The 18,883-nt window shown below is 41.6% G+C and overlaps 1 protein-coding gene across 1 annotated transcript; it reads left to right on the top strand.

Moving 5' to 3' along the window:
• Window positions 1-115: 115 nt before the first annotated feature.
• Window positions 116-18,718, top strand: fgd6 (FYVE, RhoGEF and PH domain containing 6). Its single transcript, XM_053863985.1, has 21 exons — window positions 116-328; window positions 2,335-4,366; window positions 7,815-7,926; window positions 9,811-9,878; window positions 9,953-9,983; window positions 12,809-12,960; window positions 13,043-13,199; window positions 13,375-13,462; window positions 13,866-13,916; window positions 13,994-14,052; window positions 14,134-14,205; window positions 14,599-14,667; window positions 14,739-14,822; window positions 15,013-15,092; window positions 15,171-15,273; window positions 16,269-16,412; window positions 16,483-16,585; window positions 16,663-16,757; window positions 16,815-16,943; window positions 17,031-17,179; window positions 17,649-18,718. The coding sequence occupies exons 1-21, from the start codon at window positions 319-321 to the stop codon at window positions 17,689-17,691; spliced, it is 3,831 nt and encodes a 1,276-aa protein (XP_053719960.1). The 5' UTR covers window positions 116-318; the 3' UTR covers window positions 17,692-18,718.
• The last annotated feature ends 165 nt before the right edge of the window (window positions 18,719-18,883 follow it).

Below are 18,883 nucleotides of genomic sequence, written 5' to 3'. Positions count from 1 at the left end.
ATGATACTGCGCGACTTACGGCCGGGTGATGTTTTATTTAGAAAGATACACAGGAAGCCACCGCCTTTATAACCGTATATTTGATACTTTGATACATCACCGCGGCCAAAAACTTAGGGAAAATGGAAAAAGGAACAGATTCGGAGACCTTGTCCGTGGAGGTGTCTTCATGATAAGGAATATCGGTTTTGGATATGCGCGTTTTTCCTCAACGGAGCTTCTAAACCGGCGTGTTATCGATGGAGAAAAAGAAGGATAGTTTCACGGAATTCCATTGAAAGTGAATTTACTCATGGAGAAGGGAGCACGTCGGGAGTCATGAGCACAGGTTTGTTACGTGAAAAGTACAATGTAATTTGTTGACCCAACAGTAAAAGCTAAAGTTGAATTAGGATAACACAAATCTGTTTCCATTTTTACGGGATGAAACTGTTTGGTTGAACCATCGGCTCTATTTTTACACAGCCACAGTTAATTACAGTTTCGTAAATAACAGCCTTCAAAAAGATATAAACGGGACAACGTTACCACAGTTTGAATATGCTCTCTAAACGCCTCCACCGCTGTGCCAAAACTTTTGTGTTGTTGGAGAAGCAACTGTGCAGCTGGAGGGAGTTGAATCCTTTGTCTTAAAACATCTGTCCTGCCACTGATGCAGCGAGTCAAACGTGTTTCAAGAACTGGGTCTAAACTCATGTCTCACTGCAAATGATCGCATTTATTTTAACATTCAAAGCATTCGACGCTCTTAAAAGGCATAATACTGTCGCTTGTTTGTCACGGCACGATCGGTTCAGCGGTCTCTGCTACCCGGTTACCCGTAACACCAACGAACTGTGTTTGTATCGTATAGTATAGTATAGTATAGAAAAGCAAGTGTCAGCTTTGTTTAAGAAATGTAACATGCTGTAGCGGTAGTTTTGGAACCGTGTATAGGTGTACACACGATGAAAACAACCAGCTTTGCATTTCGAAAGACGTTTCATAGCAACTAACTACTAGCACTGTTGTGATGAAAAATTAAAAGCACGTTCAAGATCTCGTCTTAAGTAAAGTCGTCGACGAGGAATGTGTGACTCGTGAACTTTACTCTCCCATTAATGCGTGGATGATAACCGAGGTGAAGAAGTTTGAGGTTGTTGGCTCTTTTGGAAACATCCGGTTGATGACTCGGTTGCTCGTGCTGTCGGTCAGCAAAAAATCTTCTGGAGTGGAAAATTTGGCTTCTAATTCTGGATTGTTATATGAACTGTTTGAGCTTGTTTTTGCTCGTCTGTGACTTATATTCATATATTCAAACGGTGACGGAGCTTCTTGCAGTTTGAAGACCCTGCGATGACCAATTCTCGTCGAGTTTAAGAGTTCTGTTACTTTTCATTAAAGTACAAGCATGTAGGAGAACACATGAAACATTATTGAACTGTAGTGTACAGTAGTGAATGTGAAGTTGTATGGAGATTGTGGAATGTTTGAGTGGCTACGGCTGTTCTTTGCGTTTGAACCTCGTGTAATGTACATTAATACATTAATGTTTTCCTTATGAAAATGGATGATGAATATGATCAATATGAGGAATAGTGATAATGATCCTTTTGCAGAAGATGTGATTGAGAAGTCTGGCAGACAGATTTTAGAAGTGTTAATCAGAGGCTCCTTAAAATGAATGTTCTAAATTGATAGAAAACTTTTCTTGTTTTATGGAAATCTAGATTTCCTTCAGGGTATCTCTTGAAAAGAGATGCTTATGCTGTGTAAGCATGTGTATACACTATATTGAACATGTGACACTGCATAAGAGATTTGATTTAGTGTGTACAAGGTTTATTTAAACATATCATCTCATCTAATATATTATTTGTTTGTTTATTGACCTCAAAGTGTCAAGTGGTGACCAACTATTCTACTGTCAATGGCACTTTTTTTTTATTTGGACGTAATCCATTTTATGTTCAGGCCTCCTGATATTTAGGTGTGATTTATCAACCTTTTATTTGAATTTGAGTGAATTCATTTTGATTGAAAATGTAATGGTCCAAAAGGGCCACCGTAGGTTCCCTCAACACACAGGCATGAATGATAATCACTAAGGTGTGTCACCGCCTCATTTAAGAAAATCGGTGTTATATGTTTTACGCATCATGTGCTCCTGTCAGAATTCCGGAATTAACAGTCAGCATGCCAGGAACTGACCTTTGGCCTTAGAGCCCAAGCCTGCAGCTGTCTGGGTTTGCGTTAGAGGGGAGGGTCTTAAAAGAAGCGTTTGGGATGTGCACAAATTATTAAAAGAATGCGTACACATTTTGACTTCACCTCTTCCTCTTTCCTTTTGCACAGGTGTGAAGAAGCCTCCGTTAGCTCCCAAGCCGAAGCTCCCTGCGTCCACCAAACCCTCTCCCCCACCCATTGCTCCAAAACCAGGTGCGCTCCCCCACACCGCTGTCAGCACCCAGCCCTCCCCCGCCACTTTCAAGAGGGCAAAGCCGGCTGTTGCCCCCAAACCATGCATCCCCAAATCCACAGTTGCACATCCACCCCAACAAGTCAGTGGTCACCCAACAATATCTCAGGAACAGAACGAGCATCTAGAGGACAAACTCTCACTACTAAACTCCAAAAATGGGATGTTATCAGAGACTGGCAAACATGAATCAGATTACATCATACCCTTCTGCTCCTGTGGACTCCAGGACTGTTTGCAGTGCTCCTATCTGGAAAACAGGAATGAAAATGGGAACCTTTTTCACAAGGATGAATCAGATAATGGGATTGTAGATGGATTAACCGGGACGAGTCGGGAACATCAGTCCGACAATAAGGCGGAAGAAGTAGCTTCAGAGAGGAGTGATGATAAAGGGGCAAACAAAAAGCCAAGGGACAAACCTCAGAGACAAAGACATTTAGGTGTGAACAAAGATGCACGGAGGAGTGATGATGGTCAGGAGACTAGGCTTCCTGCTGACCAACCTCAGGATCGTGATTTGTGTCATACTTGTTCTGTATTGGGTCATGAAGTTGCAAAAGCTGTTCCAGAGACTGAGATCTCTGATGATGCAGATTTCACCCGTGACAGTACGGTTGTAAGTCTCCCTCCACATGACCCTGAACCTGCAGCCGCAGATAGTGTCTTTGCAGAACGTACGAGTCCTGTCCTGTCTTTAACTGATGAACACTTTGATACAGAAGTTCCAACAGCCCCCAGTAAACCTCTGCCAGTCCCGCAACCTCGCAAGTTTAGGAAGCCGGTATTGGTTAGGCAGGATGGAGTGGAGAGCAGCGCTCAGGATCTGGTGGAGGAACACAAGGAGGAGGTTACTGTGCAGCTGACAGAGCCAGAACCTGCAGAATCGCCTACCAGTACAGAGGATCAGAAGCTACTGCAACATCTAAGTCACAACAGTCTTTCCCAACAAGACTCAGATGTGGGATATGATGAGTCTGACGCGCCAGTTCCTCCTCCACGCCAGACTTCTCTGTCCCCGCGCCTTCAAAGATCGACCCACATTCCCCCCACACTCAATAAAAACGCATCTCACTCCCTAAATCTGCTTTCCCAAACTGAGCGGATGATTGCCAACAAAGCACAGCACTGTATGGAGCAGGATGAGGAGGATGGCTATGGGGACTTCAAGCGGTACCCAATCACTCACAGTCTCCCAAAGCAGATCAAACTTGGCTGCCAGGTGCCTCTTGGAAGTTCAACAATGGCGCTGTCCGCTGAGGATCAGCACCTGATGAGGGCACCGCCAAGGAAACCTCAGAGACACAGCCTTCCCGTTCCCCCGCCTCCTTCGATCTGCCCTCCTGCCCCTCCCCATGGTGACCCCCCCATGCGGGAACTGCCTTCCCCTCCCCAGGAAAGAGCAGCCTGGCGTTTCTCCCGACCTTGCTTGACCTTCTTTAGCAGACAGATGCCCACCCGGAGTAGCATGCCTCCCAAAAGCCGAGCCCCCATGCTCGGGTGCAAGCAGCGGGCACAGTCTTTCTCTGCAGCTGACCTGGCAACCCGTGTCAGCGCCCAGAAGAGAAGCCTCTCATTCCGGAAGTTGCTGGAGCTCAGAATGTCAGTCAAGATGTTGCCAAAGCTGCTGGGCAAGAGTGGGCCGTCCTCAGACGGCACCAGCATGGACCCTAACCTCAAGAACAGCCGGTCTGCTAGCAGCACAGATGAAACGGACAATGGGGGAGAAAGTGGAGATGGTTCAGTGGAGTATGAAAACGTCCCTCTGTACGAGGAGATCCCGGAATATATGAACCTGCCTTTCCACAGTGCACGCCTGGGCTGGCCTCAAGATGCTGATGGAAGTGATACAGACATCTATGAAGTCCAGGACCCCTACCATAGACGCCAGGATGGCGAGAGTGACAGGTATGACGTTGTCAAAACTGTCTCTACGTTCTGGACCCTTTGCCTGTGTCACCTGGGTGTTGGGTCATATATATTGGGCCTCTAAAGTGAAGGATTTGTGTTCTTGTCTTTGTTTGGACAACTAAACAGTGTAATCATGTGAGTGGAGTTCAGCTGTAGTTATACATCTGCTCTTTTACTGGCTTGTGCTGACAAGTTAAGCCAAGTCAAACTAGGTGTTGATCAAAGGTGAAATGAAACTGTCACCAAATAACTCAAAACCCGATCCAATTTCTTCACTCGCGAGTCAAGTTGGGCTGCGTTTTCATAGTCATGTGAAATAAGTTGCAGAGGTCTAGCCATGTTGTTGACGGTGACACGAGGAGAAAAGAATTATTCAAATTTAGATTTGACGTTGGAACCTTACTATGGTGGCACCTGCATAATCCAACAATCATATCTCTATCTTCTCTGCGAGAAGATTTGTCAAGATGAAAGATAAGGATTCACGGTGTTTGGTTTCCATTGATGAATGTAGGATGAGGGTGGCACACTTTAAATCTGTCACTGCTGATTCACATTATATTATGTTGAATACAACATTTAACCCTCTGTGTTTTTTTTTTGAGGAAGGAAAACTGTGGTTGAACTTATGTAAAAACCTAAATACAGAGGACTGATCTGTTGGCAGACATTAATATGAGTGAAAGTGTGTAATTGCTGCAGCACTTTTTTCTGAAGTTATCAATACCAGAGGGACATTTTGACTTTCATGAGTTCCACCGTCCCTCTTTTTGTCACTTGAGCCTTATAAACTTCCATCAAGTGGATGTACTACTTGAATCCATCAAGTATTTGGACAGAAAGAAATAGTCTGTTAAAGATGTTGTTAAAGATAATAGTTCTAGTAATAGAAAGAATCCACCATGTTTGCTCCAAACCTGGTTTTCCCTCACACTGGTAAGAAACGGAACCCTTGTTTTTAACCACTGTGTGTGTGTGAAAATCTAAACATAAAATATACATCCAAGTACAGATCATCTGTACGCTACAAATATTGCCGGTCACAACAAAGAAGATAATAGCAATGTGGTGTGCAGATTTCATGAAATCATTCCCACACATCATATTTTAAGCTGTCATTCCTCTTGTGTACTACTAAATATGACTTTGCTAAATTCTGGGTTGAGTTCAACAAGTAGAAGACGTGGTAACTGTTGCTGTCCCTGGTGTTTATTTTTAACTCAAGTTTGATAGTTCTTTACAGTGATAAACCTTTGAGTGGCAAACAGGAAATTCTTCAGTCACCACACAACAACATGTGTATTGTTTTTGAAGGTCATTCATCAGTCAGGTCGAAGGGATGAGCCGTATCTAATATTTTACCTCAACAATCTGAGAGCAGGTGGTTGAGTGTATGATCTGTGTGAGCTGCTGTGAAGGTGATACTGCTGCTGTGTGTTTACAAAATGTCAACGTCAGCTTTTCAGCCGTTGGCGTAGAATTTGAAACAGGCATTGATGAGTAGCAGGTCGGCCTGTTTTCCTGTGGGTTATTTTCAGTGGTCAGAGCAGGAAATGTCTGAGAATCGCAGAAACGCCACATAGCTCTCCAGTACAGGGAAAATAAATCTGAAGCAACCACCAGCGCGCTCCTCCTCCGCTCTGCCCGTCCTCCTTCACATGTGTTTGGCCTCTTTGTAACCTCATCAGCGGTTTTCTACTGTTCGTGAGAAAGTGTGTGCAATTTTTTCTTGACTGGAAGGAGCAATCTTGAGGCGATGCTTACATTATTAAAACAGACTTTCTCAAGACTTTGGATGGGAATGTAAACCTCCAGCACATTCCCAAGAGCCTACTGTGATATGTATACAGTTGAATATATCTTTTCGCTCTGATCCTGAACAGTTGTAGTTGAGTTGGGAGTCATCAGTCAAGAGCAAAACCTTCAGTTGCACTTGCTACATTGTTGATAATGAGCGCCGGTTGACTCTCACCGTCATGTTGCTTCTCAGTTTTTCTTCCACTGCGGCTCAAAATGTTAAAATCTGTTTAACTGTTTAAGGCTGAAATCTACGCTATCACTGCAATTATTATGGGAATGGTTAACTAACACAAAAAAAAGATAATTTTTGGATTGTTATTTGTTGTTATTTTATACTCTATATTTTTCATATTTAATTATTTAAGATTGTGAAGTCTCTATTCTTTCAATTGCCACTTACTTCCTCTAACAAATTATCGGATTAACTGTCACAGTCTTTGTTGCTCCTCAGCAGTTACCTGAGGTCGGTGAAAGTGACTGAAAGGTTGCACATCTTGATGTTGATGTATTCCTGAGATATTTTACCTTTTAAAATTCCTGAGATATTTTATCTTTTAACCCCCAGTTCTTCTTGATGGCACAACCGGTGTGCTGCATCTGCCTCCTGCCATTTATCCTTAGTGGAATTTAACCCAGCTCAACATTCAAGTTGTTTTCAGCGCAACAGACACAAACATTAACACAGTTGGCATCTTAAAGAGTAAATCAGAAGGAGCAGAGCTAGTGAGTCGAGTCCGTGTGCTGTTATTATTCCATTCAGGTTGTGTTTACTTGGTGGTGGCTCACACTTGGAACCTGTTCCTGTCAGATGGAGCGGTTCCTATTTTCTCACTGCATTCTGACCGATGGGCTTCCCGCCATGTCAAGACTGTTGAGGGGCAACGGTCTGACATCAAACGTTACACTGACTGAGATGTTGCCTGCTTTACTAATTCTGTCTGGTATGTCAAGTGCTTCAAGTGAATCTTCATCCTTCCAAGCCTGTTCAGTTTGAATATGGAACTCTATTTCAGAGCTGGAGAGCCATAATGCTCTACTTCAGAGAGACAGTGTCAGAGTAGATCTGGCAGTGTGAACTGCAGTGTGTGCAAGGTGCAGCTTTTATTGTGGAGTTTATTTTTATTATCTACCTCTCTCAATCTGTGCCTCCAGTTTGTGTGTAACTGAATGAAAACACTTGGAGATTAAGATCAAAACGTTAACTTGGAGACACATGTTGCTGCTTGTGGTAACCGGGCTGAGCTCCAGCGTGTTGTGCTGTGAAACCCAACATCTGATTATGTTTGGTGGATGGTGTAGGCAGTGTGGGCAGCAGCATGTCAACCGCAGGAGGACATGCAATTGAATTGTGTTGTGATCTGTGCTCTAGATTGACAAGTAAAGCAATTATGATGTGACCAGTACTTCCTGTTGAGTTTGAGCACACTGTATTTGTTAACATTTTCTCCGGAAATGTGGTCACTCTTTCCTAGTCCAAGTCATTATATTTAGCAATGTGGTTAATTATTTGTTTTGTTTTGCAACTTCTTCAACACACCCTTTGCTAATCACATTTCACCATCCCTCCTTAGCTTCCCAATCTCCTGTAGGCACACTGTTTCACCACAGTGTGTTTAATGTGTCAATGTCAATGACTGTCCCACAGTGACTGGCCAAGGCGGGACGTCCACTCCGAAGCGGAGGAGATCCACAGCTCAGATGAAGAAGACAACAGCTCCACCTCCAGCAAGGAGCAGATCGATGCGGTGGACAAACAGGTGAATACCTTTTGGTTCTAAAGTCATGTCATGAATTATCAAAAATTAGGTTTTGTGTGTGTGGGGGGAAATGGCAAGGTCAAAAGGTCGATCCACAATACATGATGGTATGTGTTAAAATGCCATTTCATGTTTCCAATTTTGTTGGTGCAACAATTCCCAAACAGAGTGTGGTCCCATGATTGGCCAGTGCTTGGTGAGTGACAGACCATGTGACTACATGAAGTAGAGAATCATGTTGGAGCATTAACACAAGAATAGATCCTGAATTTAGATTGAAAGAGCAGTAATCCCTTGCTGATTTGGAAGGTTAAGCATGTGTAACAAAATGTAATTCATTTCATGTATAATTTTATATATGTGTTATTACATGTATTTACAAAGGTTATAACCATCCGAGCAAACTGTGTGTTTATTTAACACAATAGACTCCCTGTCATTTCTTATCAGCTTCATCTCCTGTGCTCATAATAATCTAGTTTTTCAGTCAACGATGGACATTTCGAGTTCACACGGGCCACATGCTGTGGTGAAAACAGTTTTCACCCTGAAAATTTGACACAGTCTCAAATATTATCATGAAAACTCTTGGTGTGGCTGCATTATACAGGCAAAAACAAATACAAATGTATTTTTTATTATTGTTTACAACAGCTTCACACTTTCATTATGACAGTTATTAGCACTGACAGTATCCAAGTAAACAAAGATTCAAAACTGAACAAAAAAATAACCATTAAATTCATATTTGTACAATGCACAAGGTGTCCGTCACTGTAAAAAGACTTGGTACTACATTCTTTATTCAGCTGAAGCCTCTCTTGAGGAGTGGTTTTAAATGGGATGTGTGTATCCCATGATGCATTTAAAAAATCTGTATATATATATTTAAAGTAGTTAAATACACAATAGAATAGATACTATTTCATAATCCTGTATTATGTTAATTATATTGCATATGTTTATTTAATGAAAGTTTATAATTAGGTGTATAACTTCTTTTTAAAAAGAGGTTTTACAATATTTTCTTGGTAAATTACTCTTAAATCAATACTGATAATGAGAATTATGCCAAATAACTGTTGACACCTTGTCTGTTTGAGGAAATTAAATAAACCCTGTATAGATAGATGCATTATACAAGATCTGCAGCATTGTAGCGAGAAAATCCTATGTATACATGAGTTTGTATGAATTGGATATCAACTTTCTAGGTGTGGTTAGTGGACATCTTACCATGTGCGTCTCAAACATCTAAATCCTTCCTGAGACAACATGCAGCTCTAAATCAGTCTGGAATTGGACAGACAAGATATTTTTGTCAGCTGTGCTGTGCACCACTGAGAGAGGTTCCTTTAATCCTTCATTTACAGTGAGCAGAGTTACTCTTGACTACTCATGTTCTTAAAGGTGAACCCAGGGTGACTGGGGCCAGAGTGTGAGACTGAGTGAGCTCTGCCAAGTGTGCTGGTCGTATGTCACCGCACTCGTTGAAAGGGGTCTTGGGAGTAAACACGGAGGGGCTGCTGGTGACAAAAATAGCTTGGTCAATGATTAGACATGTTGTGTGATACTGTCAGTGCTTCTGCATGATACCACTCGAAGCTCCAGGGTGGCACAGATTCCGGCTGGAGACATGGGACAGTCAGTCAAGAGGGGGGCCAAGGACAGCGTCCAAATTAAGTCTGCAAAAGACCGCCCTATTACCATTCCACTGCACACTCCATCAGACACCAGGGTTGAACAGAGAGGCTCTGGTTGGAGCTTGTTTACAAGTGTCCCGCTGATGCACATCATGGTGTTTTACGCTGTATGTGGACGGAGGAAGTTTTCTGTATGTGTATTGTGTGCTTGCATAAGTTTACATGAGTCTTTTTGTTTCAGCAAGAGGATGAGATGAAAAGGAAGAAGGTGGTGCACATCGCCCAGGAGATCATGAGCTCCGAGAAAGTGTAAGTGGAGCCCAGACCGACATATGATTGTGTTGTTTTATTGTCTGACTGAAACATTTCTGCTCTTCCATCAGCTTTGTGGACGTCCTGAAACTGCTGCACATAGTAAGTGTTTTATAAAAACATATTTTGTTAGTGCAGACACATCTGAGAGGGCAGGGATGAGTTTGTTTGTGGTTTTGTGTTTGTCTGTGTCAAAGCAATGCTGTCTGACACATTAATTCTAAAGTGTTTCCTTCTGCCATTTGTCTGAGCAGGAAAACAAACAGACAGGGTCACCAGATCAGTTTACTGGCTCCTTTATATTCAACGTACATGGCTTTGTTTGCCTTGACAATCCTTCACATGGTTTGTTTTCGTTGAATGTGTTCCATCTTACAGTCGTCTGAGAATTTTTGTGGGTCACTTGTGCTTTTTTTGGCCACGACGCGGATATGCACAGAAAAAACTTAAACAAGAATCACGCTTTGCTGACATTTTCCTGCCATGTCTGTGTCTGTCTATAAGCAGTACAACCTTACAGCAAATCTAAAGTTTAAGACCAATAATTTAGACCAGACAAACAGTTTCTGTTTCAGTAACCAGTCACAATATTGTGCTGTTTGTTAGTTGTTGTTCAGTTGAAACAGTGCCATGTGTTTAAAAAGAGGGCATCTATTTCGGAAGACATTATTTCCCCTTTTTAGTTTGTTTTGTGAATAGATTTTTAATTCTAACCTTCCTGTGTGTCAGAAATACAGAAAATGTATGCGATAATATACTGAGGGCGTTTTCTTTGAACTAAAGTCTCTCAACATAAATTAGGAGAAAATATTCAATCAAGAATAATAAAACCAAACAGCTCATTATTGTCTTCCTATTTGTTTTTTATGTCTAAACTCCAAATTGTCCAAATCCAAAGTATTTATCTGATATTTATTCATTTTGGACATATAGTTTTTTTGGGGTTTTTTTTTGGAAACCGGAGGCCTCAGACCGAAAATTCGTTGCCATAATATAGTGATATGTTTTTGTGCAATGACAATAAAGAAAGTCTAAGTCTAAAACTGTTGGTAACCTTAAAACTAATGTGCACAAGTATTTTTGATCTGAAATCGATAGGTCAATAATTGTTGCTTTTGTAACGTGTGTTCATAAATGTAGTTCTGGTAACTGCTTGAAATGGAGAGATCCATATTTGCTCAGTGACATTTTTTTAATCTCTTTGTAAAATCTCAGAACTTAGAAGTCCTTCAGAAACTCTGACCCCAGCAGGTACTTAAACACCAATTAACGCCTTAACAGATGAATTAAAGTGTGAACCTAATGTTCTTCACAACAAGAATGAAGATGAATGTGTGAAATGAGGGAGGAAGGGAGCAACTCTACACATAAACAGTGACAGTGCTCCTTAAATCAGTGTGTCAGTTAGTGGTTACTGTGACCTCATTTGGGTTCATGTACTGAGCAACAAACGTGGTACTAAAATGACATGTGAGACGAGTCTTTGTTGGCAAAGATGTTTGTTGTTAAGCTGCTCTAAATGCATCAGTGATGTTTTTGATCAGTTAAAACTGGAACAACCATTTTTTGCTCTTTCATTGTAGAACAAAACATGAGCGGGGCCAGAATTTTGTAAAATTTCATTAGATGATTTTGTTAATGGAGGCATTCAGGATTTTATTTTGAATACAGATTTGCTTTTGTGAACCTACTCCAGGGCTTCTGTCCGTGTTGCGTTTATTTATTTTTTTAAACCTATACACTACCTGTATATGAGATTTGATCACTAAAGAAAAAAAAAACATAATAGTTACCCTTTAACACACAATGACACTTAACACTGAATATTTGGAGCTGTATTTTTTTCAGGGTTGGGACTCAACAAAACATATGCATGATCTTAAAATCAGAGTGGATGTGCTACAGTGACAAACAAACGCTTGACATTTTTCAAACTTCTAGCCTTTTTTAAACTTGAAATTGCAGTCCATATGTTTAGTTGTGACATTGCATTGTACAATGTGGTGTGCCTGGAATTGGTGACTGAAAAAATATCCTGGATATTGAGAAGTTGCATGTGACGCTACACAAACACTGAAGTCTGTCATGAGCCTGAACCTCAGAATGTAGTCGCCTTTTAGGTCATTCAAACATGTACATGACGGCGGCAGGCAGCATTAATCCAGCACTTGTATCTCGTGTTTGCTTTCTGATAACAATGGTGGAATGATTCAGCATAATCCTGTTCGTCATAAGTGCCCACAAGTGCTCAGTTAATCTGGACTCCTCCTGCCTGGTGAGTGGGTTCAGACTGCCCACACCAAAGGTCATGGTCCCACCTGTCTGTCTGTCTACCCCCAGGCATGACTTTTGCACAGGCAGCGCAGGATCTGTAGAAAACACCAGGGGAGGGCGAGGCGGACCACTCTGTCTAAGAAAAGAGGTCAACTCGCATTCTTCTGTATCCGCTGACGACCAGGCCGAGCAGCAGCTGCTTCCTCAGGCTGCAGCCACGACCTGCAGACACACGCAGCACAGTCCTGCAAGTGTGTTTGTATGTGCGTGTGTCGACCGGTCAGTGAGTAAATAGTTGAGGGAGGTAGGGCCTTCTGCTCCTGTGTGTCAAAACGTTTCTCCCCCTTCTGAAGTTGCTGTTTAGCGAGAAGCACGGTTGGTTTTAGAAGACCTTGCAAGGACGCCATTCTTGATCTTTTGCCAGAAAACCGGGCGCCTTTTCTTTATAGACATTTCCCTGCTCTCATCCAAGTCACAGGTCCATCTGTGCCTCTGCTGTGTTAGTGGCATCCATGCACTTCCTTCCGTGTGGAAGTGTGAGTGGGCGCTGACTCAGTAGCCCTGACTCAGCTCGCTTGCTTGAGTGAGAAGTCCTATAAAGAGGGGGTTGTTAGATGATGCATTTGTTCCTCACCTCTGTACTACTTCTTCAGGACTTCAGGGATGCTGTGGCCACAGCGAGCCGGCAGAACGGGAAGCCGGTGGTGGAGGAGCGCGTCCTCAGTCAAATCCTTTACTATCTTCCACAACTGTACCAGCTGAACAGAGACCTGCTGAGGGAGCTGGAGGAAAGAGTGGCCCACTGGTACAATTCCTCTAGTTAGCTGGTGATGATTCAAAGGTTCAGCACCAAAGTATTTACTGGTCCATTTTTTTTCTGACCACAGGAGTGATCATCAGAGACTGTCCGATATCTTCGTCCAGAAGGGGCCTTACCTGAAGATGTACTCCACCTACATCCGGCAGTTTGACAACAATGTGGCGCTGTTAGATGAACAGTGCAGAAAGAACCCAGCATTTGCGGCTGTTGTCCGAGACTTTGAAGTAAAGAAACTAGATTCTTTCAACGTAAACTGTATTTAATCAAATAACCCTGGCATTGATTAAACATTGATGTCACTCTGCATGATTTATTGATGATTTATTCATATGTTGCTATGAGTGCATTTTGAGTTGCCAGTGGAATGTTTCGAATCGATGTTTTTGTTGTGTTGTTCAGATGACTCCACGGTGCGCCAGCCTGGCTCTGAAACACTACCTGCTGAAGCCGGTGCAGAGAATCCCCCAGTACCAGCTGCTGCTCACAGGTTCTCTCTCCCACACACTGTTTCAGTTTGCTCCTGAACCAAGTCAAATGTTCTTATGAATTACTGTTTTGTTTATTAACAGCACATGGACTCATATTAGCGCGTTATTTCGTATGCTACCCTCTAGTGGCTCAGTCGGGTTACAACAAAACATTCCAATGAAGAAAAGTGATTCGTTGATGCTTTTGATAAACATAGAATCCGTATATATTTATACACTCACACCATTTCACATTCACGCACATTAATTGTTACGCGTCTATGAGGAGGATTTTAAATATATGTTATAAAAGATTAAAAACATATATATGAAATAGAGATGTTTAGTTTACATTTGCAGATTTCTCAGTGAAAAATATAAATGTCTTTGTGTTGATTTGAAATGTTTTTTTTTTTTTTATAGATTATCTGAAAAATCTGCCAGAAGACTCTGAGGATTATAAAGACACACAGGGTACTGGATTATAACTACAAACTTACGCTTAAATGATGATGAGCCAGTGTCACTTATGCTATTTCTATCAATTGCAGCGGCTCTCAGCATAGTAAAGGAGGTGGCCAACCATGCAAATGACATCATGAAACAAGGGGTATGAATACTTTTCTTGTATTGCTGTAACTTTGTGTCCTCATTTGTTTATTTACACTATTGTTTTTTTTTACAATTCCAGGATAACTTCCAGAAGCTGATGCAAATTCAGTACAGCCTCAATGGCCACCACGAAATTGTTCAACCAGGGAGAGTAAGTCGCAGCCATGAAATGAGTCAAAAATAATAAGCTTATTATCAAGTATAAATGTGTTCCTTTTAAACAGGGTGTCCATAAAATTATTTCAAAGGCATTTAATGAGATGTCTTAAGAGTTGTTCTCTTGTAGTCAGTAGTTATCATATCAAATCTGCAGGGATAGTAAAGGTAACACTGAGCGTCAGAAAAGAACTACATAAAATATTGCTTCATGCTATTTCATTCATTTAACTGGGTGGTATATGCATATATATTTTTTTATTTAGAATTCGATAATTATTGTTGACTTGCGGAGACTTTGTGGACAGCTTGTAGAATCTTTCCTAGGCTAACAAAGACGATACACGATTTTTGATGTAAACAGCAAAGTGTTTCTGTGTTTGTACAGGTCTACCTGAAGGAAGGAACTCTGATGAAGCTGTCCAGGAAAGTCATGCAGCCTCGAGTCTTCTTCCTGGTGAGCTGACCTGGACACGTTCAGCTTCTGTCATTTGCTTTCTGTTTTAATCGTTCTTTTTGTCTCTGCAGTTCAACGATGCTCTCATGTACACAACCCCAAACCAGTCGGGTCAGTACAAACTGAACAGTGTCCTCCCTCTGGCCGGCATGAAAGTAAGTCTGTTTGATTTCGTCTTCTTAATTGTTTGGTCCAGCATGTATATCTGGGGCCTATTCTGCAGCACAATATGTGTCGTGTGATGGACCTGTCCAGAATGACGCCCCTACCTCTTTCCCTACATGTGCTCACATGTGCAATATTTGATCTGAATCACTTATCCAATGTCGTCCTGGAAACCTGCAGGTGAGCAAACCCAGCCAAGAGGCTTATCAGAACGAGTTGAACATCGAAAGTGTTGAACGCTCTTTCATCCTCTCGGCCAGGTGAAACTTCTGCCGCATTACATCACTCTTAAAAATTAAAATAAAGGGCATTTTCTGAACTGTTGCCTCCTCCCTCAGCTCAGCCCCAGAAAGAGATGAATGGCTGGAGGCCATTGCAAAGGCCATTGATGACTACACTAAGAAGAAAATAACCTTTATATCAACTCGCAGTCAGGAAGAGGTGAGACCATGGCTGGGGTTTTCCTTTTCCTTTGTTTTAGTCTCCTGTTTTAGTTTAATTTTGGTCAACGAAATCTCAAAAGACTATAGTCGACGAAAACAACAGTATTTAGTCATGTGAAATGTTTATACAATACAATCTTTAGGGCTAAAACTTCAAAATATCTAGGCCACTATTATTGGGTTTATGTTTGGTTAAGAATAAAGGTTACCTTTAGCCATTTGTTTTCCATGGTTAGGTTTAGGGTGAGAGGTTGGGGAAGGCATGAAAATCAATGAGGAACCTCCAAGGATAGAAATACAAGAATGTGTGTAGGTGTGTACACATCATGCTCTCTGTGACGTCACTCTTTCAAATGAAAATTCAGAGGCATTTATTTTCTCTCAAAAATTCTGAGTTTACACTAACTAGCGGAGATTCAGACAGAGTCAGCCGTAAATGATTAAATATTATCTATTATTACTACTATATTCATGCTATTAAAAATATATTCCGACAAAGTAAGCCATGACACAGTTGGGGATTCTGATGTTATTTCCGAACATTTTGGTGCATGTCACACAGACTGAAGTTGCGATGAGGACACCAAGTCTCTGGGGACCTCGACTGCAGCGTCAGACCAATGTGAAAAGGAAAATTGAGCTTGTACATTTTCAAGTTGAGTAACCAGGAAAGGGCCTGTGAATCACAAAATGTGTAAATACACTGTGAACATACGCTGGTGGTGGATTTTCTCAGCAGAGAGTGACCAGACAAGCAGGTTCATGTTCAATTAAAGTGGTATTTTTTAATTACTTAACATGTTGTGTTTGCACTTCAGACTGACTCCACTGTCAATGTGTTTTCAAGTTGGCAGTGTTTTTTGACAGTAGTGACAACTGTCGAACTCCTCCCGCCCACACAAACTTCATTCTGATTCTGATTGGACTTTGTTTCTGACATTTTCTGATGATAATCTTCTGATGAAAATTTGCACTGTTCTGTGTCTTCCTCAGGCTGACGTGGTGTTTGACAGCGGAGCTCCATTGGGTTCAAAAGCGCCGATCTGGATCCCAGATCTGAGGGCGACCATGTGTATGATCTGCACTTGCGAGTTCACTCTCACCTGGAGGAGGCATCACTGTCGAGCATGCGGCAAGGTCTTGCATCTCTCATGAGAATTCAAAAACACGGAATCATTTTCTAACCACACCAACATGTGCGTGACAGGTGGTGTGCCAGGCCTGCTCTGCTAATAAGTACTACCTGGAGTACCTGAAGAACCAGCCAGCGCGAGTGTGCGACCACTGCTTCGCCAAACTCCAAGAAAACAGTGAGTACAAGAAGGTTGGGGCCGCCACTCTTCGGGTGCACTCTGTTTGATCTCTCACAAATGTTGTCCATCTTCAGGTGACCGCTGTGCCTCAACATCTGTGTCACCCATCAAGTCTGGTGCTTTTTCGTTCACCAGAAAACAAAAGAAGATTCCAGCGGCTTTAAAAGAGGTATTGAGAGAGAAACTATCACTCAAATGGCAGGTGTAATACTTTCCTCGCTCTCAGGTCTCGGCCAACACAGAAAACTCCTCCATGAGCGGCTACTTGAACAGGTCTAAAGGAATCAAGAAGCCGTGGAAGAGGCTGTGGTTTGTCATCAAGAATAAGGTTCTGTACACGTACGCTGCCAGCGAGGTATCGGATTGTTGCACTTTTATCAGTTTTACCAAAGTTTATTGGCTCCGAGAATGACAACCATGGTATGGTTTGGTTGGTGATCAGGATGTTGCTGCTCTGGAGAGTCAACCATTGCTGGGGTTTTTCCTGAGAGAGGAGAAGAATGGACCGGCCCAGAAAATGCAGTTCAAACTGTACCATAAGAACACTCTGTTTTACATCTTTAGAGCTGATGACATTCCCACTGCACAGAGGTGAGGCCCGCTTTCCATTCTCTCATCCGGTCTCCAAATAGGCATGTCAGGCAAGGTGCACCAGCTATTGTGATGTATTTCACTGCTTGGAGCTGAGAACGTGAGCTGATGTTCATTATGAGACCAATGATGGTATAGAGATTGGTCTCAATAAAAATATGAAAAGGTTCATTACATTTTATTCGCATTTCAAGATATGAAACACATTTGCCCATTTAACAATACACTGATTTAAACATCAGGTAGGATGTGCTCCAGTGATGAGTGAACTCTCATGAAGGCCCTCATGAAGCTCACAGAAGGTTTTCCCCTTCCATCAGGGGATGTTATTTTTTGCAATGGACATTGTACTGTTAAGTCTGGTAATTACTAACTTGTTCAAGTGCAGTCCCAAGTTATGATATAACTCCTGCAGTTTGATGTGTCTGAGCTGATGAAATTTGGTTTTAACTCTTGTTGTCCTGTGTAGGTGGATCGAGGCCTTCCAGGAGGCTATGATTCTTGAGGAGTGACACCTAAAGGCAGCAGTGAGTATCCTCCTCAGCTCAGGAAGGACTCCGGGAAGGAAACTCACAAACTCGAAGAGCTGGACTCGTTTTTTACATTTTCTTGACGCTCAGGTTCAAGTCGGAGCTTATTATGTGTTGCATCTATTGATCCAAGTTCAAGTCCAGTAGTGCAGATGTGCAAGAGTATTGAGGGAATGTGTCTAACACAGCAAGTCCAGTGTCATTTTTAGCGTTCAGATAATGAAGGAATCACTACTTTTTGATGTTTGTAACACTCTCGCTTGCGGAGACGTCAGTTTAACAAACATTACAAACACTTGAGAATTTAAGGAAGTGTAACTGAGAAAACCGTACAACTACACGGAAACAAGAATTTGATATTCTGTCCTCCATTGATCTCTCTGGTTTAGAGATTTAATATTTCTAGATTTAGAATAACAAAATCCACATCCTGAACATCCTGGAGAAAACTGGAGTGTGATGAATAATGTATATATATTTTCATACAGTAAAAGATTATTTTTATCTGTTCTTAATATTGCTTGTGTGTGAATATGACCATGACTGTTTTATACAGAAGCCATGAGCTAATATTTATAGAGTAGAGAGAGAGGCAGATTTTACTGGTTTTAAAAAGCACACGCTGCCACTTTTGGGGATTCAGGGTTTATAAGATTTACAGGTGTGTTTTTTCGCTTTTTTATGAATACGTTTGAAATCAGAGAACTGTAAAATACCTTGGGAACTATGCATGAATTGTTTTTTTTTTTACTCACAAAAATCTGAAATGTTTCATCTTTCTCTGAATATCAAGCCTAAACAACTCATTTTACTGCCACTGGAACATACAAATAATGAAACAATCATTCTTTTCAGTTTTTCTTTTTTTTTTTTACCAAATCTGTAAAAAAATGAACCTTGAACTAAATTTCACATTCTGTATTATGCTGTTGTCTGGTCGGAATTGATGTCAGAAGCTATAAATACACAGTGCAACCCACGTGTACAGTAATACTTCCAAGTATTTGTTGTAAACTGTCAGGAAACAGTTTTAATAAAATGCTCAAACTAAATCTTCTGTGTTTTGTGTGACTCTGAAGTCTTCTCTGACTCCCTCCTTAATTACAGGGTTCAGACAGATGAATGTGTCTTGAGTTTATTCAAGTGTGGTTCTCTTGTGAAGTGGTGATCAAAG

The sequence above is a fragment of the Synchiropus splendidus genome, chromosome 4 (assembly GCF_027744825.2).
Source record: "Synchiropus splendidus isolate RoL2022-P1 chromosome 4, RoL_Sspl_1.0, whole genome shotgun sequence".
Taxonomy (NCBI): Eukaryota; Metazoa; Chordata; class Actinopteri; order Syngnathiformes; family Callionymidae; genus Synchiropus; species Synchiropus splendidus.
This window is presented reverse-complemented; position numbering and strand designations above follow the sequence as displayed.

Coding starts and splice junctions, on each gene's coding strand:
- fgd6 (XM_053863985.1), top strand. Junction 9,879..9,952: donor ATCATGAGCTCCGAGAAAGT/GTAAGTGGAGCC, acceptor CTCTTCCATCAG/CTTTGTGGACGTCCTGAAAC. Junction 12,961..13,042: donor GAGGAAAGAGTGGCCCACTG/GTACAATTCCTC, acceptor TTCTGACCACAG/GAGTGATCATCAGAGACTGT.